General features: G+C 47.2%; 1 protein-coding gene across 2 annotated transcripts; it reads right to left on the reverse strand.

The window, feature by feature from the left end:
* PLEK2 (pleckstrin 2) lies at window positions 1–27,163 on the reverse strand. Of its 2 annotated transcripts, none has more exons than XM_007987059.3 (9): window positions 26,994–27,163; window positions 13,512–13,676; window positions 8,412–8,593; window positions 6,134–6,225; window positions 5,646–5,833; window positions 5,310–5,411; window positions 3,652–3,735; window positions 1,237–1,315; window positions 1–470 (listed from the first exon to the last, which is right to left on the reverse strand). In XM_007987059.3, exons 1-9 carry the CDS (start codon window positions 27,033–27,035, stop codon window positions 343–345), a joined length of 1,062 nt encoding a protein of 353 aa, XP_007985250.1. In that variant the 5' UTR covers window positions 27,036–27,163; the 3' UTR covers window positions 1–342. The 2 variants fall into 2 exon arrangements, with proteins under 2 accessions (XP_007985250.1, XP_037840603.1); XM_037984675.2 differs by having other exon boundaries at window positions 1–399; window positions 26,994–27,160.

Here is a 27,163-nt window from a genome sequence, read left to right on the forward strand (position 1 = left end):
TAAGAAGAGAGTTTTATTCAACATTATGGCATGGCCAGTGTAATTGTTCCAACAAAGGGAACCTACTTTGGTGCCCGAGGAAATGGCTGTTTGTGATGCTGGGCAAAAGTCAAGATGCTCACACCTAATGGCTGTTCTAGCCTTTCCAGGTTTGTAACATGAAGATGAGGAAGGAAATGGCACCATTGCTGTTTGTAATCTGAGGAACTCTTCAGCATTCACTCTCCAAAGCAGTACAAAACTTACAAAGAAGTCAAAAGTCTTTACACACTCCCATTCTCCAGGAATTCCTGTCTGTGTCATCTGGTAGGAGGGAGGAATCCTGGTTCCCTCAGGTCCTTGTCATGTTAGCTTTTTGATAGCTTCAATCCACTCAGCTCGCTCAGCCTTGCTGCTGGCCTGAATGTAATAGTGTGTGTCATCCTTAGTAATCACTTTGAAGAGGTTTCCCTGGACATTCCCTTTAACCCCTACGCAGAAAAAAGGAGGGGGGGTGGAAATCAGTGATTGAATAGCCATGTCTGCTTTCACCTTGAACCAGCAGAAAGTCAACTGAGACATGGACAAAAACATACAATGACGTATTTATTAAATAAAAGGTATACAGTTAGAGAATCCTATCAGATGAGGTCCCCTTTTCCTCCCATTCCCTGTCCCTCACCAGTGCCCTAAGGCCTGTCAATGGTTATGTCTGGATATTCCTGGAAGCCCTGTTGCCTGCTCCTATGCTCAAGATGGTAGCATGCTATAGATCTACCATTTCATTTACACCAAAGAATCCAGTATGTTTATGTTAAAAGCAAGCACAGAATTTGGAGTTTGATCTCAAATTGTTTAACTTATTGGAACCCCAGTTTCCACAGCCATAGATGGGAATAATATCTTACTATGGCTGGCTATTGTGAAATTCCTGTTATGATATATATTAAGGTATGTTGTTAACCCTAAAGCATTGTGTAAGCTTCAGCTATTATTTTTAGGTGGAAGCTTACAGGCCATCAGCATAGAAACTGAGGGGAAAGATTAATAACATAAGGATTACTTAGCTGCATTCTTAAAACGCCAAGAACATACCCTTTGTTCAATTCTGAAAATCGCTTCAAAACTCACACCACTCTGTCTCATTGAGAAAGCCTTGCTCAGCTTCCAAAGCTGTCGTTTCATTAGTGGGACGTTACTGAGGTGCAGGAGGGAGGCCCCTGAGATCTTCAGGCCAGGGCTGAAGTTGCACCTTACCAGTGGGAACGCCATTATCCTCCAGAGCAGACACGAGTGAACCACGAAGAGAAAACCCACCCACTGGCCTGTTCTCTTCCTGCAGAGGAAAGGAGACCCAATTAGGAATTTGTGAATACACAAAAGCGAAGAGTTGCACTCCCCTTACAACTCAGGCCAGCTAAAGAAGTCAGTGCAAAATCATTTGTAATAGAAGATGAAGCTGAACTTGGACATCACATGGCCAAAGCTGTATGCACGAGTAAGGAAGCTTGGGCCTCTGTTTCACAGCAGGCAGCAGAAGTGCCCACCAATGTTGTGGTTACCAAGTCTCGCAGACTTGCAAATTTGCTTTTCATTCCTGGAGATGTCTCAAACAGAGCCTCTGATCCAACATGCTACACAGAAAAACATTCACTGGCTTCCTTAACCCTTGTGTGCATCTTACAAAGCAATCAGAAATATATATTTATAGTAATCATTTCTTTTTTTTTCTTTTTTGAGACAGAGTCTCACTCTGTCTTCCAGGCTGGAGTGCAGTGGCACAGTCTCGGCTCACTGCAACGTCTGCCTCCCAGGTTCAAGTGATTATCCTGCCTCAGCCTCCCGAGGAATCGGGATTACAAGCACACGCCACCACACCTGGCTAATTTTGTATTTTTAGTAGAGGCGGGGGTTCATCATGTTGGCCAGGCTGGTCTCGAACTCCTGACCTCAAGTGATCTGCCCTCCTCAGCCTCCCAAAGTGCTGGGATTACAGACATGAGCCACCACATCCAGCCATAGTCATCATCTCTGCAAAGTTGATAGATTCCTGCACATAGGACATCGTTACACAAGTCTAGCATGTGCCTAGCATGAAACTTCGTGTGATACAAAACTGTGATTGGTGGTGTCCCTGGATGATTTAGGGCAATTTTACACACCACGTGCCTCGGGCCCCAGGAGCCCTTCAATTAATCAATAATCAACTTCATGCTGCATGTTGGGCCCAGCAAGAGGTAGGGCAAAAAATAAAATGGTTAAATAAAATACTGGAAATATTTGTACTACTAAATGCTAATGGGAGGAAAGTTCAGAGAAGGAAGGGATCTGCCCCAGCCTGGAGGGTTCAAGGGCAGTCTCAGGGAGGACAGGAGACTTGAATTGGGCCTGGATAGGAGAGTAGGTCCCCGGGCAGGAGAGGGGCATTCAGCCCAAACAGGAGGAGGAGTGGGAGTAAAGTGGGGAACAAATTAATTGCAGAATGCCTTTGAGATGGTTCCTTATCTTGTACCTGCAGCCCAGAAACTTGGCAATTCTTTTATTTCCTTTGCACACTTGCTTTGAGTAATCTCTTCTGCACTGTTTCCATCTATGTACATATGTGAGCATTTGTGCGTGTGTACATATATATGTATATACGTATATTTACATGTATATGTACTTAGGTGTGTACAGGCACATATGTGTGTATGTACATTTTCTGTTTCCTATTTTAAAAGCTGAGACAGCAGACTCATCAGGGGCACAAAGAAAGTAGGTTAGGCTAGACCATGGTGAGAGTTAAATATAAAACTAAAGTGTTTTTTCATTTGTTTATTTCTTCCTTGCTTCAAACAGGATTTGAGGTAGCCAGGAAGGAAGGAGTTTGAACTCCATCCTGTAGCCAGGCCACCATGACCCACAGAAAGGTCAACTGGAGCTTTTTGGAGGCTCCTCCTGCCACATCCCTCGCCCTGGGCCCTCCTGTGGCCTGGCTGGGTCCAGGCAGGGGTTCCTGATTGAAGCTCAGTGAGGAAGGAACTGCCCACTCTTCACTATTTCAACAAAAACTAATGAAAGTCGTACATCGCCCAAGACAAGGCTGAACTGCTAACTAAAGGGCCCTTTTTATTTGCTTTTGACTGGAATTAGATCCACTCAGCATGTGGTAATACCTAGTATCAGAAACAGAAAAATGTTTTTTTTTAATTCGCCATCAAAGTTTTTTAAAAAGCAAATTAGTAAATTCTGGCTTAAATATTATATGGTGACAGAAACTTTTCAAAACATAGGTGGGGAAAAGTGGAGGGTACGCAGAATTAATGGGGTCTCTGAATGGAAAGTGTGGAGAGGCTGGGAAGTGCCAGTAGGAGTCTCTGTCAGCCTACCTCATCCTCCCTACTCACAAAGCAGGCTTTGGGGAAGACCAAAAGATGCTTTTCCTCTGAAAATGATAAAGATGGGCCTCCCATGGGAAAGTGGGGGATTAGGCATAGGAGAAACCGCTCAAGAAAAAGGCACCTATGTGATGACAGGGCAGAGCAGCTTGGACTGTGGAAGGAAAGGCAAGGTGCAGCAGAAGCAGGTGCCAGGGGAAGACAGGATGCCCAGCCAGCTGCCCGCTGTGCCAGGAGAGGAGTGTCTGGGGGCATCACAACACGGGACCAGCACGGAGCCAGCATGCGCACTCACTTTGGAAGGGTCGTAGTAATGCAGGAAAGCTGGATCCTTCCTCAGAACAAAGCGGCGCACCTTCCAGTTTTTCCTCTTGTGCCCCTGAGGCAAAGAAATGGTTCCAAGTTCATTGGTGACAGTTGCATGTCCCTCTCTCCTGCATCTATGCATGTAACAGCAAGCCCCCAACAAGCCAGCCTGCTCCAATGGGACTACATTTTAAAACCAGTCCGCAGGATACCTAAGGATAGCAATGACATCTCACAGACCTCCCTGCCAGCACCCCCACTCAATGACACTTTAGCAAAAACGCCATCACCTTAAGTCGGCAGAGCCAAAGAGAGTCCATGCAGAAGGAAAAGGGACACACACCACTCAGGGCATAAAAGAGGACAAGGAGGCAGGAGGTGTCAGCTGGGCTGGGAGCACACAGGTAAACTTGAGCCCAAGGGCACCAGCTAAGGGCCACATCAGTCCAAAAACAAACCTTCAGCTGCATGTATATTTGTCAGTCTACGCATGTGCCCACATGTGCAGTAAAACCACTTTCACATTGCGCTTTAGGAAAAAAGCAAGAAATGATCAATTATATGATAAAACCTAAATGTGTAAGAAGCTGACATGTGCGTGTGTGTGCACGCGTGTGTGTGTGTGTGTGTGACTTTCTTTGGCCTCACTGACTGGGAGGGCTAAGGTTAGATCACAAACCTGAGCCCTCCTAGTCAGGAATACCCTCAGAGTCCCTCCCACATCCTCCTCAAGCTCCCCTAGGGGCCTCTTTTCCTCCCCTTGGGAAGGACTCCTATCAGGCCCAGCAGAAGCAGGGCCTTGGTGCAGACAGGCAGCGGTGGGGATGATAAGAATCTAAGAGCAGATGAGGATCCTGATATGCAAGAAGCAGGTGACAGCAACAGCACATGCTCCGAGTAATGATGGGAGTGGCGCCAAGCCATGTACGTGCCCTCTGTGCGGACACACACATTCGCATGGTATACAACATGTGCACAAACATGAAGGCCATGCAAAATGTCTGCTTCACTTCCTGTGCCAAGGACAGGTGATTTTGTTCACAGAATACCCTTTTTGTTAGGCACAGGTAGGAATGCCACAAGACACGGCTTGCCTCTGGTTCAACACAGCTGCTCTCCCAAACACGGTTTAGGAGTAGTGCCCATGGCCAGGCTTTGAACACTGAGCCTTACCATCGAGAATCTGATCTTCAACCTACCGACATGGTAGAAAAAATTGTGTTTAGCTCAGAAAGTGTATCAAGGGGGTGTGCAGAATCTCACAAGGGAAAGCAGAGACCCCAGGACGCCCCAAGGAACAGAAGGCCAGCAAATGCAAAACCTCAAGCCAGTCAGCAACGCCTCCAAGACAAATATGTGAAGCTGGGCAATTCTGTAGAAGTTGTTTTTTGATGTTGTGATAATTATGTGTGTATAGTACAGTTTTCCTGAACCGCCCTTGTGTCTGGCACACGTGTGTGTGTAAGCGTGAGCATGTGCCTGTTCTTTGACTTGCTTCTGGGGGCTGGCTGGGCTCCTGCTTTCATAGATTCTGCTATAATTGGTGCCCTCCAGCAGCCTCAGCCCTTCCCTTCCTCTGTGCTCACTGCTGCCTCCCCTAAGCTTGAGAACTGTCCATCTCTCTTTCCTGCTCCAAAGCAGCCATACCTGCTTGGCCAGGTAGCCTTGTTTCACCACCATGCCACTTAACTCCACAGTGCTCAGGTTAATTTCTTCCTTGGGGCTTATCTTCTTTTTGTAGCTCTCAGCCTAGGGGGAAAGAGGGAACAAGGACTCTGCTATAGCAAATACCCAGGCCCAAGCTACGGCGGCTGTCAGAGGGGAAAGGAAATTCTTCAGGACAGAAACCTCATTCTGCATCAGGATGAAGTCGTCCCCCAAGCCCAAGGTCTCCTCCCGTGACTGTGGACCCCAGGCCCCCACTCTGTTGTGTCTTCCTTAACCTTCGCCCTGGTGGCAAGAAGAACCCACTCCCCAACTTACAAAAGTATACAGGGCTGTGGAGTCATCCAGGAACTGTTCGGCCAGATCCCCAGAGCGAATGGCTCCCATGCTTCGGACACCCACCGGCCTGAGGAAGTTCTCCTCCATGAGCATGGAGGCCAGGGTCACCGCCTCCAGACGGCTGGCCACAAAGCTGTTGGAGATGAGCCAGTCTACCAGGGAGGAGCCTGGCCAAGGGCAGCACCAGTCAGGCAACAGGTAACGGACCAGCGTCCTTGGGGTGTGTGGCCAATGACCTCACTGACCTTAGCCCTCTGGGCAGCCTCAGGGCTCTACCCAAGAGCAGACTGAAGGCCATACCTGCTGCATAGAGCTGTGGCTGCACACCCACACGTGGCCATCTCAGGCCAGCCTGTTGCCCAGCAGGAAGCTCTGACCTCAATACAGGGTGGTCAAGCACACAGTTGAGCCCTGCATCACCATGTCCCAGGTTGACCGCCCAGCCCGGCCCTGGGGAACAGGCTCACCGAGGAAGGTCTTTTTGTAGGTGCTTCCCTGCTCCATGTTGGGGCTTGAACGGATTCCGGTGCTGCTATCATGCATCTTGTCCACAATGCGACTACATAGAAGGGAAGGCAAAGGAGAGGGAACCCTCGTCACGCTGGTAGGTACAAGGGAGGGTCCTGAGTCACTGCTAAGGGTATAAAGCAAGTGGCAAATGGTGTGACACACATCACAAAAAAAGGGGGTGTAGGAAAGCAGCCTTTTGCACGGCAAGAGTGATGCCATCTTGAAGTGAAGCCACCGTGATGATTGATTTTTTGTTTTTTGTTTGTTTGTTTTTTGAGACAGAGTCTTGCTCTGTCACCCAATCTGGAGTGCAGTGGCGTGATCTCGGCTCACTGTGACCTCTGCCTCCCAGGTTCAAGTGATTCTCCTGCCTCAGCCTCTGGAGCAGCTGGGATTACAGGCATGTGCCACCACGCCCAGCTAATTTTTGTAGTTTTAGTAGAGATGGGGTTTCACCATGTTGACCAGGCTGATCTCGAACTCCTGACCTTAAGTGATCTGCCCGCGTCGGCCTCCCAAAGTGCTGGGATTACAGATGTGAGCCACTGCGCCTGGTCTGATGATGGATGTTTGACTCCCGCATACCACGGTGTTCCCATAGCGCAACTCACCCCTCATAAAGATGTTTATCTAACCTCCCCAGCGGTCACAGGTTTCACAAGAAAGTCTGAGGCACGACTAGCTGCACATTTTCCCAAAAAAGCTTGCTATAGAAAGGATATTTTCTGGAGGACAAGTGTGGTGATTCACTGTCTCTTGGCCAGCAGAGACATCACTTCTGTTTGTAAGTCCCTATTAAATGCCTCTTTGTGAGAAACTGGATTTGTCAGCCTCTTTCTTCTGCCTCTCAGCTACCTTGTTCTTTGCAGGTAGGTCTGTTTATACCTCCTCACCACAGAAGGGGGTGTTCAGTTATGCATCAAAATTTGAGAGGCAGGATTTTCAGACATTTCTTTTCTTCTTCTTGCTTATCTAAATGTTCTAATATTTCTATGCCAAACACATACTGCTTTTGTAGTAAAACCAAAGCGCTGTGACTTTTAACTTACAAACAAGAGTGTATGCTGGGCACAGTGGCTCACATCTATCCTCCCAGTGTTTTGGGATACTGAGGTGGGAGGATCACTTGAGCCCAGGTGGTCAAGGCTGCAGTGAGCTATGATCGAGCTGCCGCACTCCAGCCTGGGCAACAGAGTGAGACCCTGTCCCAAAAAAAGAAAAACAAAAAAAGCCCCAAGAGTGCACAGTAGCCCACATGATTCTCTGTGATCCCCCTGCATTAAGTCCAAACCCCCTCAGCTACTTTTTGAACTATCTTTGAACCCACCTGCCTACCCACCCTTATCTGCAGCTGATCCTCCCTGCACCCACCAGTGTTCAGCAGCTCCCTAGACCCATAGGAGGTGTACAGTCAAGGTTTCAGTGCCTGGTGAGCCCAGGAATGGACTCATACATCTTTGATGGGTGTAACAGTTCTGTTGCCTGGGAGGCCGGTGGAGATTCACTGTGGTTTGAATGTTTATCCCAAAAATCATGTTGAAAATCCCCAATGTGGCAATATTGAGAGGTAATGCCTTTAAGAGGTGATTGGGTCATGGCGGCTCTGCCCTTGTGAATGGATTAATCCATTCATGGATTAACGGGTTAAATGAGTTAATGAATTATCATGGGAATGGGACTGGTGGCTTCATAAGAGGAACAGAGACTGCAGTAAGCATGTTAGCATGTTCAGCCCCTCACTGTGTGATGCCCTGCACCACCTCAGGACTCTGCAGAGAGCTCCCACCAGCAAGAAGGCCCTCACCAGATGCAGCCCCTCAACCTTGGACTTCCCAGCCTCTATAATGATAAGAAATAAATCCTTCCTTATGAGTTACCCAATTTCAGGTATTCTGTTATAAGTAACAGAAAACAGACTAAGACAAGATTTTTAGGGAGCTGTAACAGAGCCCTGAGCACCCTGGCTGAAATGGAATGGGGGTCTTGTGTCATGGAGGTGTGCAGAGGTGGCAGGAGCCACAAGAGATCCCATAGAAATGGGGCAGGTACATAGGGCCACTCCCAAGCAGAGAAAATCATATACACAGGACAGGAACTGCTGAAGGCCCTGAAGCGCTGTGGTAGCACCAGCCAGGCTATGAAGCAAGCACAGAGCCCCTCCAAGAGGCAGGGTGCCCTGCCCACCAAACACAGGCAGGAAAGGCTGCCACAGAGCCCGGCAAGCGGGGCACTCACTGCAGGCTGATGTGCGGGGGCAGCTTGAAGGAGTTTCTCAGGCTGTGCAGCTGCTGGACCTTCCCAGGCTGCCCTGCGTGAATAGCCCCGGTTATCTCAAAGGCCCAGGCATCCCGCTCCTCTCGAGAACAGGCCTCCAGGAAGTACTCTGTGGATGTTTGAGTCTTCAGCTTAATGAGGAGCTGTGGGAAGAGACAGCCAGTCAGACCAGCACACAGGCAGAGCAAGAGGACGCCAGGCAGCAAAAATGACGGGACCCCGGAAGAATCTAGGTGACAGTGACTGCCAAATGCCCTGAGCCCTCAGCCACACAGCAGGTGGTCTTTAAAGATTCACTTGGACACCTCCAGTGACAGGAAGCTCACGGCCTCACATGGCAGCCTTTCCCTTGTGGACAAGGCAGTTAGTGTAGGGCCTGCTTCCTGGACATGCTAGTCGTGTTCTCTCTTCTAGAACCACACAGATGAAGAGTCACCTCCTATGACAGCCCCTACACTGAAGAGAGAAATGCCCAGGCTTCAAAGTCAGACCCATCTGAACACAAACCCCAGCTCTGCCACTTGGCTGTGGACTCCCGGGAACATTAGGAAATGACAGGATATTAATGCCTACCTCGAACGGACTGTTAGTCATGCTCCCTTCCGTCCTCTTTCCTTGTGTCTAAGCATCAAGTCTTTCACACATTTCTCATAGGATATAGTTTCAGCTCCTTCCCATCCAGGTTGCTTTGTTTTTGTTTTGTTTTGTTTTGTTTTTTGTTTTTTTCTTGAGACGGAGTCTTGCTCTGTTGCCCAGGCTGGAGTGCAATGGTGCGATCTCAGCTCACTGCAACCTCCGGCTCCCAGGTTCAAGCGATTCTCCCGCCTCAGCCTAGGGAGCAGCTGGGATTACAGGCGCCCATCACCATGCCTGGCTAATTGTTGTATTTTTAGTAGAGACGAGGTTTCACCATGTTGGCCAGGCTGGTCTCGAACTACTGACCTCAGGTGATCTGCCCACCTCAGCCTCCCAAAGTGCTGGGATTACAGGCGTGAGCCACCGTGCCCAAACCCATCCAGGTCACTTTGTGCTACGTGTTCTACACTTGGTCAACATTCTCATAAATACGGTGCATGGAATGGAACACACAGCTCCAGGAGAAGTCTGAGCCCGCTGGCTGTGGGCAGCTGCAGGGCACTGTAGACTCAGTGCTGTCAGAAGAGAATCTTTTTCATGTAGGCCACTTCTCTATCTTTTAAGTGCACATTTATGGGATTTTTTTTGGATCAATTGTGGGATTGATAGGAGACTATTAATCGGGTGGTAGGTGGATCCATCACTTCTGTTGGAAAACAGAAGCATTTTATTTCATTCTGAATCTGTTTTCCAAAGGATTCTCTCCCAACTTACTTTGCTTACAAACTTAGTCAACATCCCTCATCCAAACTAAATGGTGAATAAGACATGGCTGGGCTGGGCTGGGCACGGTGGCTAATGCCTGTAATCCCAACACTTTGGGAGGCCGAGGCGGGCGGATCACGAGGTCAGGAGTTCAAGACCAGCCTGGCCAATGTGGTGAAACCCTGTCTCTACTAAAAATACAAAAATTAGCCCGGCGTGGTGGTGGGCGTCTGTAGTCCCAGCTACTCAGGAGGCTGAGGCAGAAGAATCACTTGAACCCGGCAGGCGGAGGTTGCAGTGAGCCAAGATTGCGCCCCTGCACTCTAACCTGGGTGACAGAGAGAGACTCTGTTTCAAAAAAAAAAAGGCATGACTGGTTCATGGTCCTAAAGAACACCACAGGCCGGGCTCAGTGGCTCACGCCTATAATCCCCAACACTTTGGGAGGCAGAGGTGGGTGGATCACTTGAGGTCAGGAGTTCAAGACCAGCCTGGCCAACATGGTGAAACCCCAACTCTACTAAAAATACAACAAGTAGCTGGGCATGGTGCAAAATTGTGCCACTGAACTCCAGCCTGGGTGACAGAGTGAGACTCCATCTAAATAAAAACACACACACCCACCATGGAGCTGCTCCTTCGGTAGTAGTAGCCTGACAGTGAGCTCATCACCACTGTGGAAGAACAGAGTTTAGCCAGCTTCCTGAACCCCTGTTATCAGCCTGCAGTTCACCATTTCAATGAGCAGAATTTTAGGACACACTATAAAATTCCATGTAAAATTCTGACACTCTTGTTTACACGTTCTCTAGTTTTAAAAAGTATGTGTGTATATATTTCATGATTTGTTCTTAGGGAATCTATTGGCTCCTCTTGATCTAGCCCAAGTACTCATGAACCAGGCAGGTGACAATTTGAGAATTTTATGTAGAATTTTTTTTTTTGAGTTAGGGTCTTGCTCTGCCTCCCAGGCTAGAGTGAAGTGACATGGTCGTAGCTCACTGCAGCCTTGAGTTCCTGGGCTCAGGCGATCACTTGCCTCAGGCTCCCAAAGTGTTAAGATAACAGGCGTGAGCCACTGCACCCAGCTGTGTCTGGTCTTAAGATGCTAAAAGGAAGAGGATGCAGAGCCCATCTTTTCCCAGGCTCAGCATCCTCCAGTGGTCCTACAGCTACTCCAGCAGAAAACTACCGCTGCCTGACTTCCCACTTTTAATCAGTGACACCTCCAAGCTTGCAATGGAAATAATGGAATGACATTTCATTTGTGCAGCCTCCTAGGCTGGAATGATACTCGATACCTTCTTTTCCCTTGTCCTCAACAGCCAGTCAGTCACCAAGTCCTGTTGACATTTCTTTCATAATGACTTCTCCTGTTCGTTCCTTCTTTTTGCTTTATTTAATGCCTAGATTATTTTAATAGCTCCTTTTGTTTTTTATTTGAGAAAAATATGAATTTACAGAAGAGTACAGAGGTAAACATAACAAATGCCAGTAAACCCACCACCCAGAATTAACCATCATTAATATTTTCTTATACTTAGAAGATTCCTTCATTGACCTCATTTGTCTTCAGTCTTTTTCTCTCCTGAACACGGCAAGTGTAGGAGAGTCAAAGAAGAAAAACATGATAAGAAAGAAAATGGTGAGATTCCTTTCTATGGACCTAGAAATCTTATTAGTAACTGAACTAAAACTAGTTCTTCCTTTTATTCTTTCTACACTTTTTTTTTTTCCCTCTGAGACAGAGTTTCACTCTGTCACCCAGACTACAGTGCAGTGGCACAATCATAGCTCACTGTAGTCTTGGACTTCTGGGTTCAAGTGATTCTCCTGCCTCAGCCTCCAAAGTTGCTGGGACTACCAACACCTGCCAACATGCCTATCTAATTTTTTTTTTAAGAGATAGGTCTCACTATGTTGTCCAGGCAGGTCTTGGACTCCTGGGCTCAAGCTATCTTTCCATCTCGGCCTCCTGAAATGCTGGCATTACAGGCATGAGCCACTGTGCCAGGCCTACATTTTTGTTTTTCTGAGATGTAGTCTCGCTGTGTTGCCCAGGCTGGTCTCAAACTCCTGGGCTTGAGTGATTCTCCCACCTCAGCCTCCTGAGCAGCTAGAATTACAGCCTTCATTTTAGTCTTTCTAAGAGAGTTTTCTTTTTTCTTTTTTTTTCCTTTTTTTTTTTTTTTTTTTTTTTTTTTGAGACAGGGTCTCACTCTGTCACCCAGGCTGGAGTGTAATGGCATGATCTCAGCTCACTGTGACCGCCACCCCCTGGGTTGGAGCAATTCTCCTGCCTCAGCCTCCTGAGTAGCTGGGACTACAGGTGCCCGCCACCACACCCAGCTAATTTTTGTATTTTTAGTAGAGACAGTGTTTCACCATGTTGGCCAGGCTGGTCTTGAACTCCTGACCTCAGGTGATCCGCCAGCCTCGGCCTCCCAAAGTGCTGGAATTACAGGCATGAGCCATTGCGCCTGGCCTCTAAGAGAGTTTTCATCAGACCATGCTCTCACTCAAAATCTTCAATGGCTCTCCATTACCTCCATCTGGCCCTAACCAAACACCTATCACTCCTTTAGTGAACATTCCCCTTTGACCACACTGGAGGCCCTTCTCCCCAGAAGCCACACCCACCTCTCTCCATGCATACTCTTCTTACTTTTACTCGAGACATTCTACCTGTCCAGAATGACCTCCTCTCTCCTTGTTCCATCTTTGCCCACATCTCTATTCCTGAAGCTTTGCCTGACCCAGCCTGAAATATCTTTTTCCTCTTCAGGGATGAAGGATTCTCTGCAGCTCCTGATAGCTGTGGCATCATTGGAATGCCAAATGTTTTCAATTAACCACTTGCTTTCCCAATAAACTGAGCAACTCTGTGAAGAAACAATCTTACCATTTTCTTCCTTGATCCCTCCATGCCTTGCAAATTTCTCGGCACATAATGGGCCCTTGATAAATAATTTACTGGGAGTTTTTTTTTTTTTTTTTTTTGAGGAGTCTCGTTCTGTTGTCCAGGCTGGAGTGCAGTGGTGTGATCTCGGCTCACTGCAAACTCCGCCTCCCAGGGTCAAGCAATTCTCCTGTCTCAGCCTCCCAAGTAGCTGGGATTACAGGCCACTGCAACCATGCTCAGCTAATTTTTGTATTTTTAGTAGAGATGGGGTTTCACCATGTTGGCCAGGCTGGTCTCAAACTCCTCACCTCAAGCAATCTGCCCATCTCGGCCTCTCAAAGTGTTGGGATTACAGGCGGGAGCCACCACGCCCAGCCTAGACTTTTTTAAAGGTAGGGTTGAAGCCACCCCTTACTTCTGGAACACAGACCCTTCAGGGAATGAAAGCCATCATAGTGAATGAAGCCATCGTAGTGAACCCCAAGATAGCAGTAATTACTCACATTTGTGTGGTGCCTGCCTCCCAGCCCACACAGTGCTCTCATACACCATGACCTTCATGGTCCTCCCCACAACCATGTGAGACACTCAGGGGTAATTATTTAATCCCATTTTATAGATGAGGAACGAAGGCTCAGAGAGGTTTAGCTACTTGTCCAAGCTCACATACCTGGTAGGTGGCGGAGCCAGGATTTGAATCCAAGTTTTTTAATTCTCACTCTGAGCTCTTCCTCCTACCCAGACCACTTTCCCAAAGAGGCCAGAGGTGGGAAGGTTGTGGAACAGAGAGGAGTTGGACAGCAGGAGCTGTCACTTACCGGTCGGTTTTCATACTCCAGGCAGGGGCAGGTGATGGTGCAGCCATCCAAGAAGATCCGGCCCTTGGGAGGGGTCACTCTCCGACCCCCCTCAAGCTTGTAGTACACCAGCGTGTTCTGCCGAAGGATGAACCATCGCGCCTTCCAGTTGTGGACAATGTGGCCCTGTGGACAGACAAGAAAGCCCTGAGGTGAGGTGGCCAAGGGGAGGGGATGGTGTTCAGAGAGGGGTGTCCGGTGGCACAGGTAACCAGACTGTGCCGTGGAAGTGACTCTCCAAGGAAGACAGCAGGATTTGTGTCTGGATCTCTTTTGAGTATGTAGCAAAGACCTTTGGCACTGACCTTCTAGTTCCTATTTGGCCATTTTTCTGGTTACAAACCTTGAAAGAAACTACAAAGTAAAAAGAAGAGAAAAATCACTCACCTGTAATCCTACTGCTAGGAGACAGCCATTGCTAACCTACTCTATTTCCTTCCAGTCTTTTTTCCTTTTAGTTTTTGCCTTCTGGTTTTTTTTAAAAAATTAAGATTATTTTAAATATAGTTTTATTTTCTAGTTTTTTCTTTTTTTTTTTTTTTTATTCTTATTTTATAGACAAGGTCTCAAAAAGACAGGCTGGAGTACAGTGGCATGACCTCAGCTTACTGCAGCCTCCCCTTCCTGGACTCAAGTGATCCTCCCACCTCAGCTTCCCAGGTGGCTGGGACTATAGGCGTGTGCCACCACATCTGGCTAATTTTTACATTTTTGTGTAGAGACATGGTCTCACTATGTTCCCCAGGCTGGTCTTGAAGAACTCCTGGGCTTCTGTGATCCTCTCACCTTGGCCTCCCAAAGTGCTAGGATTACATACATAAGCCACCATGCCTGGTCCCTGTTTTGTTTGGCCTTGCTGAGCATCTTCTGACGCCATTAAATTTCTGTAAAACATATTTTTAATGACGATTATGTGGATACATAGTTTACATGCCAACTTCTATTGTTCGTAACTGAGGTTGTTCCATTTTTTTCACTATTCTGTAATGAATATCCTTGCATGTAAATTTTGACCTGCATCTGTTTTTTTCCTTTGGATATATTCCTAGAAAGAATATTACTAGTGAAATGATGTGGGCAATATGAGGCCATGTATAGTCTCCCAGTGCTAAGGACTCTGACAGTCTTACCTAGCCAGGTGTGGCAGGTATAAAAAGAAGGGTAGTTTAGGTGGTTCTCAGGTGGCAGGTATAAAAAGAAGGGTAGTTTAGGTGGTTCTCACGTGGGTGGTAGAGCCAATGGACAGAACAGTCAGGTGAGTATGGAGAGCCTATTTCTAGAACAGACCAGTGGATAGGGAAATGTCTTCTGAGGGATCAGGAAAGAATGAGTTTAGTACGCAGTCACGAAAGCACCTTCCTGGGATATTTCCAAAGCCCAGCTTAGGGCTAGGTTCTAACCAACAGAGGTGCTTTACCTGAATCAAAGTCCGTTGCCCCAACTTACTCATGTCCTTGCCTAGCACGGATTCATATCAAAGGCCCTTTTAGTTCCCAGTCTCTGGTGCTATGATTCTATTCCACACTCAGCACATACTAAGAGCTGTTAGAGAGTCAAAAGTTGTAGAAGGAATCGTCTGCATCGAAGTTATTTGTGCATATAACTGAGCTTTGTGAGCACTGACTTGAACCCAAACAGAATTTACTGCGACAACTAAATAAGACTTATAACACAGCTAATCTGACAAGAGTTTATTAACATGTCTCAGTGTTATTATGCTACGTGATGATCACTCTTTCCATGAGAGGGCTTGTGCAGTCCAGCGGAACTGCACATTTTTGCTGTCTTCACTTTGCTCCTTACTTACATCCACATGTAATATGGGCATTGACAGTTTTACCTTACACAAGCAGACATGTTTAAAAAAACAAAAAAGATTTGTCTTTGACTTCTCAGCTATTGGGGTTCTCTACTGCTCTGCACATAGCCCAACCTCAGGTCCCCATTTCCTGTGACCACCAACCCCCAACTGCAGGGGTCCTGGGGCAGCACTAGCAGGACTGGTCTGGGACATCTGGGTGCTTCCGAATCCAAGGCAGTAAACTGCTGGCACCCAAGGCTGTAGCTGGAAGGGAGAGGAGAATGCAATTAAGTTCACGGCATGTGGACTGGTGGGAGGTGGTGTAGAGGAGAGGGCAAAAGAATCTTAGGGCTGAGCAAGGTGGTTCACACCTGTAATCCCAGCACTTTGGGAGGCCAAGGTAGGGGGATCACTTGAGACCAGGAGTTTGAGACTAGCCTGGGCAGCATAGTGAAATGCCATCTCTACAAGAAAAAATTAAAAATTAGCTGGGCATGGTGGCACACATCTGTAGTCCCAGCTACTTGGGAGGCTGAGGAGGGACAATCATTTAAACCCAGGAGTTTGAGGCTACAGTGAGTATGATCACAGCACAGCACTCCACCTGGGTGACAGAGCAAGATTCTGCCTCTTAAAAAAAAAAAAAAAAAAAGGTGGTATGGGATGAACTGTGTGCCTGTGTGCCTCCAAAATTCATACGTTGAATGCCTAGCCCCAGTGCCTGAGACTGGGAATGTATTTGGAGATATATTCCCTTTAAAGAGGGAATTAAATTAAAATGGGGTCATTAGGATAGGCCTTAATCCAATCTGACTAGAGTCTTTATAAGAAAAGGAGATTTAGATTGGGTGCTGTGGCTCAGGCCTGTAATCCCAGGAATTTGGGAGGCTGAGGCAGAAGGATTGCTTGAGCCCAGGAGTTTGAGGCCAGCCTGAGCAACATAGTGAGACCCCATCTCTATTAATAAAAATAAATAAATAAATAAAAATTAGCCAGACATGGTGGCACGTGCCTGCAGTCCGAGCTACTTGGGGGGCTGAAGTAGGAGGATTGCTGGGACCCAGGAGGTTAACGCTACAGTGAACCAAGATCATGCCACTACACTCCAGCCTGGGCAACAGAGTGAGTCCCTGTCTCTAAAACAACAACAATAATAATAATTTTAAAAAGAAGAGGAGATTTGGACACACGGAGAGCTCACACAGAGGAAAGACCACTGAGGACACAGTGAGGAGGTGCCATCTGCAAGCCAAGGAGAGAGAGGCCTCAGAAGAAACCAAACTGCTGGTACCTTGATATTGGACTTCTAACATGCAGAACCATGAGAAATAAATCTCAGTTGTTTAAGCCACCTATTCTGTGATATTTAGTTATAGCAGCCCTCACAAACTAATATGACAGGGAAAGGAAGGAGACTAGTGATATAAGAGGAGAAAAGTGCAACCAACAGATATTGGGCAGAAAATACAAATACAGGCCAGTGCAGTGGCTCACGCCTGTAATCCCAACATTTTGGGAGGCCAAGGTGGGCAGATCACCCAACTCCTGAGGTCAGGAGTTAGAGAGCAGTCTGGCCAACATGGTGAAATGCTGTTTCTGCTAAAAATATAAAAATTAGCTAGGCATGGTGGCAGGTGCCTATAATCCCAGCTACTCAAGAGTCTGAGGCAGAAGAATCACTTGAACTCAGGAGGCGGAGGTTACAGTGAGCCAAGATGACAGTGCCACTGCACTCCAGCCTAGGTGACAGAGGAAGAGTCCATCTCAAACAACAAAAACAACAACAACAACAACAGCAACAACACAGAGATGTTATACTTTCCTGGATGAAATGTTACACTTCCCAGAGTCCCTTCCACTTAAGGAAGTTTCTGTCAGTTCCACGCATGGGGCATTGATGTATTTTTTTACTTGACATTTTTTTATTTTTAATTTTTGTGGGTACATAGCAAGTATATATATATTTATGGGGTACATGAGATGTTTTGATACAGGTATACATTGCATAATAATCACATTATGGAAAATGGGGTACCCATCCCCTCAGGCATTTATCCTTTGTGTTACAAACAATCCAATTATACTCTTTCAGTTATTTTAAAATGTACAATTAAGTTATTATTGACTATAGTCACCCTGTTGTGCTATTAAATAGTAGGTCTTTCTCATTCTTTCTAATTAATTTTTTTGTACCCATTAACCATTCCCACCTCCCCTGCAGCCCCTCATCCACCCTTCCCAGCCTTTGGTAACCATCCTTCTGCTCTCTAAGTCCATAAGTTCAATTGTTTTGATTTTTGGAGCCCGCAAATAAGTGAGAACATGTGATATTTGTCTTTCTGTGCCTGGCTTATTTCATTTAACATAATGACCTCCAGTTTCATCCACATTGTTGCAAATGGCAGGATCTCATTCTTTTTCATGGCTGAATAGTATTCCACTGTGTATATGTACCACGTTTTCTTTATTCATTCATGTGTTGGAGGACACAGGTTGCTTCCAATCTTGGTTATTGTAAACAGTGCTGCAACAAACATGGGTGTGCGGATATCTTTCAATATTCTGATTTCCTTTCTTTTGGGTATATACCCAGCAGTGGAATTGCTGGATCACATGGTAGCTCTATTTATATATATTTTTGAGGAACCTCTAAATTGTTCTGCATAGTGGTTGTACTAATTTCCATTCTCACCAACAGTGTGTGAGGGGTTCCCTTTTCTCCACATCCTCACCAGCATTTGTGTTTGCCTGTCTTTTGGATAAAAGTTATTTTAACTGGGGTGAGATGATATCCCATTGTAGTTTTTTTGATTTGCATTTCTCTGATAATCAATGGTGTTGAGCACTTTTTCATAAACCTCTTTGCCATTTGTATGTCTTCTTTAGAGAAGTATCTATTCAAATCTTTTGCTCATTTTGCACTGATGCGTGTTAGACGGCAGTCAAACATGGAAAAACAAGATATTTTGGCAAGGACAGTAGCAGAAGAGCAGATCATTCTGATACCCAGACCCAGAGTTATCAGGGACAGGTGGCAAACAGTGTCAGCAGTGATGCTTCCAAGAGAAACATCTTCCAACAGAAATGACACCAACCTGGTACTGTGGGTGTTTTTGTCTGACTGTATGGTCCCCGGCTCTATAGCATCCCAGCCAAATATTCTCTGACCTGTCAAATATTCCCAAGTTTTTATATGTCCTCCAAGAAACCCCTTCTGTTCAAAGTCACTAGAGTGGAATGTGTTATAAGCAACTGAGAATCCTAACTGATAGCAAAGGAGAGAAGTCTGAGGAGAAAAACTGATGACAAAAGATGTACTATGTAGGCAAGAAATTCAAAGAAGTTGGTGGCCCTCATGAAAATGTTCAAATCTACTTTCAGTGTTCAAAAATACCACTTTGGGGATTTCTGTTAAGTAAATAATCTAGAATATGAGGCTGGGTGCAGTGGCTCGCACCTATAATCCCAGCACTTTGGGAGGCCAAGGAGAAAGGATCGCCTGAGCCTAGGAGTTCAAGACCAGTCTGGGCCCTATAGTGAGAAGTCATCTCTACAAAAAAACACAAAATTAGCTGGGTGTGTTGGCACACTCCTGTAGTCTCAGCTACTCAAGAGGCTGAGGTGGGAGGATCACTTGAGCCTGGGAAGTCAAGGCTGTAACAAGCTGTGATTGCACTACCACACTCTAGCCTGGGCAACACAGTGAGACTGCCAAAAAAATTTTTGAAAGAAAATAATATAGATTATAGAAAAGGTTGTATGTATTGACACTTATAGAAACACTACTGACAATAATGAAAAAATGAAAAATAATCTAAATGTATATGGTAACAATGTAGTGCCTGGTGTAGCCACAGTGCAAGCATTCCAATCCTAAGAGATGGCAGGCCACTGGCCCAGCCTTCAAGGTCAGACTCAGCAGTCTAAAGCACCAAGAATAGGTGGCAATGTCTTTGACATGATCAAAGCACTTTTACTCATATTACTTCGCATGACACCTAAAAAAAATCTAGTAGCCACACGCAGCTGTAGTCTCAGCTACTCAGGAGGCTGAGGCAGGAGGATTGCCCGAGCCTAAAAGTTCAAGTCCAGTCTGGGCAACATAATGAGACCCTAAACAAAACTAAACAACAAACCTCTAGTAGTAGTATTTTAGAAAATACTTCTAAATATTTAAAATGTCGAGCTGGGTGTGGTGATTCGCACCTGTAATCCCAGCACTTTGGGATGCTAAGATGGGAGGATCACTTGAGCCTAGGACTTCAAGACCAGCTTGGACAACATAGCAAGACCTACTCTCTACGAATAATAAAAAAATTAGTCAGGTGTGGTGACATGTACTTGTGGTCCCAGCCACTCAGGAGGCTGAGGTGGGAGGGTCATTTGAGCCTGGGAGGTCGAGGCTGCAGTAAGCTATGATCACACCACTGCACTCCATCCTGGGCAACGGAGTGAGACCCCATCTCAGAAAAAAATGTATAGTACGTAAGTATTTCTAATACTTAAGTATTTCTTGTAGTTTAGAAAATTTCTGGAGGGGTACCCCAGAAATGTAAACAATGTTCACCTCTAAGGAGTAAGACTGGATACAGAGTAATTAAGAATGGTGGCCAGGTACGGTGGCTCATGCCTGTAATCCCAGAACTTTGGGAGGCCAAGGCAGGTGGGTCACCTGAGGTCAGAAGTTCAAGACCACCCTGGCCAACATGGCAAAACCAAGTCTTTACTAAGAATACAAAATTAGCCAGGTGTGGTGGCAGGCACCTGTAATCCCAGCTACTCAGGAGGCTGAGGCAGGAGAATTGCTTGAATCTTGGAAGTGGAGGTTGCAGTGAGCCAAGATTGCGCTCCAGCATGGGTGACAGAGCGAGACTCCATCTCAAAAAGAAAAAAGAAAAAAAAAGAATAGAAACTTGTTTTCATTTTACATCGTTGAGTACTGTTTTAGTTTGTTTACTAATATGAATGCATTATTTTTATCATGAAAAATTGCATTTAAATTTAAATACACAAAAATCCTGAGGAGATGATTAGGGAAAACATTCATGCATTCATTTAATAATCAATTATTAATACTATGGCACCAAGGCAAAGATGAACAAGACTCTGTCCTAATCCAGTGGGGAAGACAGACACTTACCCCACCCAGTATGAAAAGTTCCAGGACAGATGACTGGCGTGGCCTCAGTGATCCCCTCTTTCTGGTGTTCACACCCTTGCGTAACCTCTTTCCACATTTTACTAGGGTTCGTCTGTGTGACTAATATGGCAGAGTGATGGTATCCCAATTCTGACATTAGGTTATAAAGGTCTTCTGAGGCATCTTATTGGAATTCTCTCTCTTTCTCCCTCTGCCTCTCTCTTTCCCTCTCTCTGATTATTTGCTATGAGAAAAGCTAGCTGCCATATCCTAAGCAGCCCGACTGAGAGGTGAGGAACCAAGGCCTCCAGCCAACAGCCATGTAGATGAGCTTAGAATTGGACCCTACAGTCAGTCAAGCCTTCAGGTGACCGTCACTCTTGGCTGCAGCCTCACGAGAGACCCTGAGCCAGTCTTGCAGCTATGCTGTTACTGGATATCTGATGCTTACAAACAGTGAGATGACAAATCTTGCTGTTTTAAGAAGCTTGGTCGGGTGAGGTGGCTCACGCCTGTAATCCCAGCACTTTGGTAGGCTGAGGGCGAGTAGATCACTTTAAGTCAGGAGTTTGAGACCAGACTGGCCAACATGGTGAAACCCCGTCTCTACTAAAAATTCAAAAATTAGCTGGATGTGGTGGTGGGTGCCTGTAGTCCCAGATACTCAGGAGGCTGAGGCATGAGAATCACTTGAAGCCGGGAGGAAGAGGTTGCAGTGAGCCAAGATGGCGCCACTGCACTCCAGCCTCGGTGAAAGAGCAAAACTCTATCTCAAAAAAAAAAAAAAAAAAGCTAAATTTTGGGATAATTTGTTACACAGCAATCAATAATTAATATTGGGCATGATACAAACCCCAAGGAGGAGCTCAGGAGAGGCTGAGGTGGGGTTAGGCACATTCCTAGGAGTGATACTGGGGCTCAGTCTTTCTGGTTGTGTGGAGTTAGGCAGGTCAGGAAGGCAAGGAAGGGTGAGCATAGGACCCCTGCCACTTTGAGGAAACTCCCCTTAGTTCTCTATGGCTTGGACTCCATAGGGGAGGCGATGAGGACCAAGTCAGCAAGGGCTTCATGTTCTGTGCCACAAAGTTTGATCTTCAAGGGGAGTCCTTGAAGGATTTTAAGCAGAAAGACAGCAAGCTTACGTTCTCATATTAAACAGATCACTCCGAACACAGCAGCAGAACAAAATAGCCAAAGGAAGCAGGCGCAACTGGAGTGGGGTGCTCAGCTGGAGGTTGCTGGAATAGTCCATGAACCTGGCAGGAAAGCAGCACCAGTTCTGCTCTGCAGATAAACCGCACCATGCACAGAGTGGTCCAAAACCACCAGGCAAAGTGAGTTACAGGCCAATAACACAATGGTATGCTCAAGAAGAACCCAGGCCTCTCTCCACCTGGACACTTGTGTCTGGGCAGAGAGTAGCCTCTCTCTTAGGTTTCTTGTCTGTAATCAGCTGGCTGGAGCCAGAGGCCAGCTGAAGCAGCGGGTGCTTGGAGTTCCCTAGATCCCTTTTGGAGGGAAGGACGAGGGGCCCATAAGCTGGAATGGCACCTTAGGGAAGGACTTACGAGACACAAAATGTCACAGCTGGAGAGACCCTAGGAAAAAGCCTCCTCTATTCCTTAACCTTATTACTATTACATTTTTGAGATGGAGTCTTGCACTGTCGCCCGAGCTGGAGTGCAGTGGCAAGATCTCAGCTCACTGCAACCTCTTCCTCCCAGATTCAAGCAATTCTCCTGCCTCAGCCTCCCGAGTAGTTGGGATTTGAGGCACCTGCCACCACACCTGGCTAATTTTTTGTATTTTTAGTAGAGATGGGGTTTCACTATTTTGGCTAGGCTGGTCTCGAACTTCTAACCTCGTGATCTGCCTGCCTCAGCCTCCTAAAATGCTGGGACTACAGGCATAAGCCACCACACCCGGCCCCAACCTTATTTTTTAAAATTAAAAAATAAAAAAAATTTTTGAGGCAGGGTCTCATTTGGTTGCCCAGGCCAGAGTGCAGTGGCATGATCATAGCTCACTGCAGCCTCAAACCCCTGGGCTCAAGTGATCCTCCCACTTCAGCCTCCCAAGCAGCTGGGACTACAAGCGAGCACCACCATGCCTTGCTAATTATTTTATTTTTTGTAGAAGTGAGTTCTCATTTTGTTGCCTAGGCTGTTCTCGAACTCCTGGCCTCAAGCAATCCTCCCACTTTGGCCTCCCACAGTGTTGGGATTATAGGTGTGAGCCACCACACCCAGCAGACCCCTAACTTTAAAGATAAGGAAACAGAGGCCCAGAAAGGTCTTGCCCAAGGCTCTATAACCCTGAGAAAAGCAGAGATGCCAGCTGGGCCCAGTGGGGTGTACTTGTAGTCCCAGCTACTCGGGAGGCTGAGCCAGGAAGTTCGCTTGAGCGCAAGAGCTCAACATTGCAATGCACTATGATCACGCCTGTGAATAGTCCCTGTGCTCCAGCCTGGATAACATAGTGAGACACTGTCTCTTGAGAAGAAAAGAAAATAGAGGGCCAGACATGGTGGGTCATGCCTGTAATCCCAGCACTTTGGGAAGCCGAGGTGGGCCGATCACCTGAGGGTGGGAGTTCAAGACCAGCCTGACTAACACGGAGAAACCCCATCTCTACTAAAAATACAAAATTAGCCAGGCATGGTGGTGCGTGCCTGTACTCCCAGCTACTCAGGAAGCTGAGGCATGAGAATCACTTGAACCTGGGAGGCAGAGGTTGCAGTGCACCATTGCACTCCAGCCTGGGCAACAAGAGCAAAACTCCATCTCAAAATAAATAAATAAAATAAAATAAAAACAAAGATGGGATGGTACTTGCTATGGGTTGAATTGTATTTCCCCAAAAAAGATATGTTGAAGTCCTAACCTCTGGACCTGTAGGTGTTATGTTATTTGGAAATAGGGTCTTTGCAGATGTAATCAAGTTAAAATGAACTCACCCTAGACTAGAATGGGCATTAATCCAATGTGACTGGTATCCTTACAGGAAGAGGAAAATTTGGACACTAAGAGACACATAGGGAGAGGATGGTCACGTGATAACAGAGACAGTGGTTGCAGTGAAGTATTTAGAAGCCAGGGAATGCCAAGAGTTGTCTGCAAACACCAGAACTAGAAGAGCAAGGAAGGATCCTTCTCCACAAGTTTCAGAGGCAGCATGGCCCTGGCAACACCTTGATTTTGCACTTCTAGCCTCCAGAACTCCTTCTGGTCTTTTTCTTCTATGCATATTTTTTCTTTATTCATACATTTTATCACTTTACTCTTCAGATTTTAATACTATAAACATTTTCAACATCTGCATAACCATAATTTAATTAGTCATTTGGTGGGCACAGACAGGTAGCTTTCAGTTTTTTCACCACATAAGTGACTCTTTGTTGGCTGGGCACCTACAATCCCAGCACTTAGAGAGGCCAAGGTGGCAGGATTGCTTAAACCCAGGAGTTCAAGACCAGCCTGGGCAACATGGTGAGATGCTGTCTCTATTAAAAAAAAAAAAGCAAAAAACAAAACATTAGCTGGGTGTGGTAACACGTACCTGTAGTCCCAGCTACTAGGGAGGCTGAGGCGGGAGGATTACTTGAGCCTGGGAGGTCCAGGCTGCAGTGAGCCCTGCTGATGCCACTGTACTCCAGGTTGGGAAACAAAGTGAGATCCTGTCTAAACAAAATAAATAAATAACAGCAGGGTGTGGTGACTCACACATCTAATCTCAGCACTCTGGGAGGCCGAGGCCAGAGGATCACTTGAGCCAGGAGTTTGAGACCAACCTGGGGAATAGAATGAGACCTCATCTCTACAAAAATACAAAATAAAATAAAAATAACTCTTTGTTACAAAGCTTTTACAGAGCTTTACAACAAAGGATAGAGCCCTACACATAAAATTTCTAGGCCAGAGCATGTTTACATTGCAATGCTGTTCACAATATGAGCCCGGCGGGAACGCCTGGCAGTGCTTCTGCCTCTTCTCCCAGGAAAAGCACTGCTGCTCAAGGCTCATCCCCCACTTCCTTCCCTGACTCCCCTGAGAGCCAGGTCCAATGAGCTCCCTGCATTTTGCCTGGAACTCTGCTTCTTTCTTGTCTGGGCGGGATTAAGAGCCAACTCTATCGTGTCCCTGCCTGTCTCTGGCTTCACCTTCACCGGTGATGACTGCTTTGCACTCTGGCTTCCAGCTCAGGCCCTGCCCCACCTCTGAGCTCTTAACTCTCCTAAGACTATGGAATTCCCCTGCCACAGCCTGCAACTTCTCCAGTGGACATAGGGACTGCTATTGCCATCTAAGAGGAAAGGGGATATGAGGGGTTGAAAAAGTTGGGATTGCTCAGCAAGCTGGGACCACAACAGGGGTTCTGGGGCCACATCCTTCACCCTGCAGGGAGGGGTGTGGCTTCTGCTTGCCTCAGGGTCAGGTTCCATCCCAGTCCTTGGGTTTGGCTGGAATGAGCTCTAAGTATTTCAGCCAAGCCCCATCTTTTCCAAGGGCTTATGGGGACCAGACCTGTTGACTCTCCTCATTTTCTGCACCCTGGATTCCCTAACCAGGCCACTCAGAAAAGAACTCCCATCCTTCTCCTGGCAATATCCTGGGAGCTCTGTGGCTCTGCCCTTAGCCCTCCTCTGGCTCTCAGCGTGGTGAAGGTGGTAGGGAATGATGGAAGGTAAACCCCAGGAACAGGAGGAGGCCCCCAAAACTCCCAAAGCTCTGTCAGGAGGATCTGTCTCCATGTTAACTCCCTCCACAGGCCTTACCAGGGCCCAGCCATCAACGGTGCCAACCAAAAGTCCCATGCCCAGCTCTCACTCTCCCTCCCACCTCCCAAGCTGCAGTTAAACAGGAGATCAGGACGAGGGAAGCTCCCCATGTGTAGTCTCTCTGAGGTGCAGCCACCTCCACATGCTGCGAGAAACCGGCCTATCAGTTCAGCCACAGTGGCAAGTGGGCGTGGCACTTTGTACTGTGCTATCCAGTCTGACCCTTGATCTGGCATCAGCTTCTACCCTCCTTGCTTACTGTTTCCAGCAAACAGCCACAGCTCTCCTGTATTGAATAACGTGCAACATCATGTGGACACATTTTGTGGGGAAAATGAAAGCGATCTGAGACTTTAGGACTGATCCAGCCACGCCAGGAGGCAATGAAAGGAAGGGCCCCTCATCCCTCTTCATTCCCCTCCCAAAGCTGAAAACTCAGTAGAAGAACCAGAAAGCTCAGCCCTGGATTTATATGTCTCTTTGCTATGCCATCACGGCAGTATAAATGGTTAGTGTTAACGTCATTGTTCAAATTATGCTCTGTGTGGTGGCTCATGCTGTTATCCCAGCACTTTGGGAGACTAAGGTGGGTAGATCACTTAAACCCGGGAGTTCAAGACCTGCCTGGGAAACACGGTGAAACCCTGTCTCTACAAAAAAATACAAAAATTAGCTGGGCATAGTAGTGGCATAGTAGTGGACACCTGTAGTCCCAGCTACTCGGGAAACTGAGGTGAGAGGATCACCTGAGCCTGGGAAGTCAAGGCTGTGGCGAGCCAGGATTGTGCCACTGCACTCCAGCCTGGGTGACCCCGTCTCAAAAAAAAAAAAAAAAAAAAAAGGTCAAATTAGGAAAAAATTTTGAAATAACAAACTTCCTTTTGCAACTGCTCTTTTGTTCATCTTCTACCTTAATCCCAGGCACCAAGTTTTCTGTTTGCACTCGTGCTTGCCCTGGGGGTGGTGGGGAAGGACTGAGGAGGGAAGGTCAGAATATGCAGTTCCAGTCCCAGCTATTACTGGCTCTGGAGCTCTGGGCAAGCTACTTCATCTTTCTGACCCTGTTTCCCCATCTGCAATAGAGTGATGTCAATACCCACCGTGTATGGCACTCGGGAGGCAGGAAAAGGTTTGGGTCAACCTGAGTGGGTCTGATCCCGATCCTGGCTCCACCACCCACTGCCTCCACCACCCTGAGCAAGTTCCCTAACTCCTCTGGCCTTCGTTTTTCCCCTTGATGAAAGGGGGGCAGTTAGGTACCACTGACCCCATAGGGCTGCTGAGAGGATGACAGGAGACAATGTCCAGGGCTGGCCAACAGTAAGTGCTTAAAACACATAGTAGCATTACTCCTTCTTAACAGGTTGTAAATTATAGAGCACGCCTATGTTATCTTAGTAAATTTTATTTAAATATCATACCATTCATAATATTTTAACAAGTTTTAATTAAGACACACGCTTCGGTACCCCTGCCCCGGCTCCATATTGCGCTAACCAAGTGGAATTCTCCTCCTGGCCTGTGCGCGCAGCTGCTGCTCATCCCGCGTCCCCTTGGACATGCAGCTCTGCCCATCAGGGCCACAGGCAGCCTGGTCCCACCATGGGGGTTGGGGATGCGGACCAGAATATGCCCGTTCCGGGGCGCGCGTCTGGCCCCTCTCTAGGGAGCCGCGTCGGCGGGGCCCCACCCGGCCAATGTCCCGAGGCTCGTACGCTCACTCACCCTCTTGACCAGGAAGCCCTCCTTGAGCACGCCATCCTCCATGTCGCCGCCCGCACGCCAGGGCCACCCCAGGTGCGCCGTCCCCGCGCTTCGCGCTCCTCGGCACCAGCGCGGCCCGCGCAGTCAGCGCCCACGGCGCCCAGGAAGCAGCTCCGACGCGGTTGGGCGAC

The sequence above is a fragment of the Chlorocebus sabaeus genome, chromosome 24 (assembly GCF_047675955.1).
Source record: "Chlorocebus sabaeus isolate Y175 chromosome 24, mChlSab1.0.hap1, whole genome shotgun sequence".
Taxonomy (NCBI): domain Eukaryota; kingdom Metazoa; phylum Chordata; class Mammalia; order Primates; family Cercopithecidae; genus Chlorocebus; species Chlorocebus sabaeus.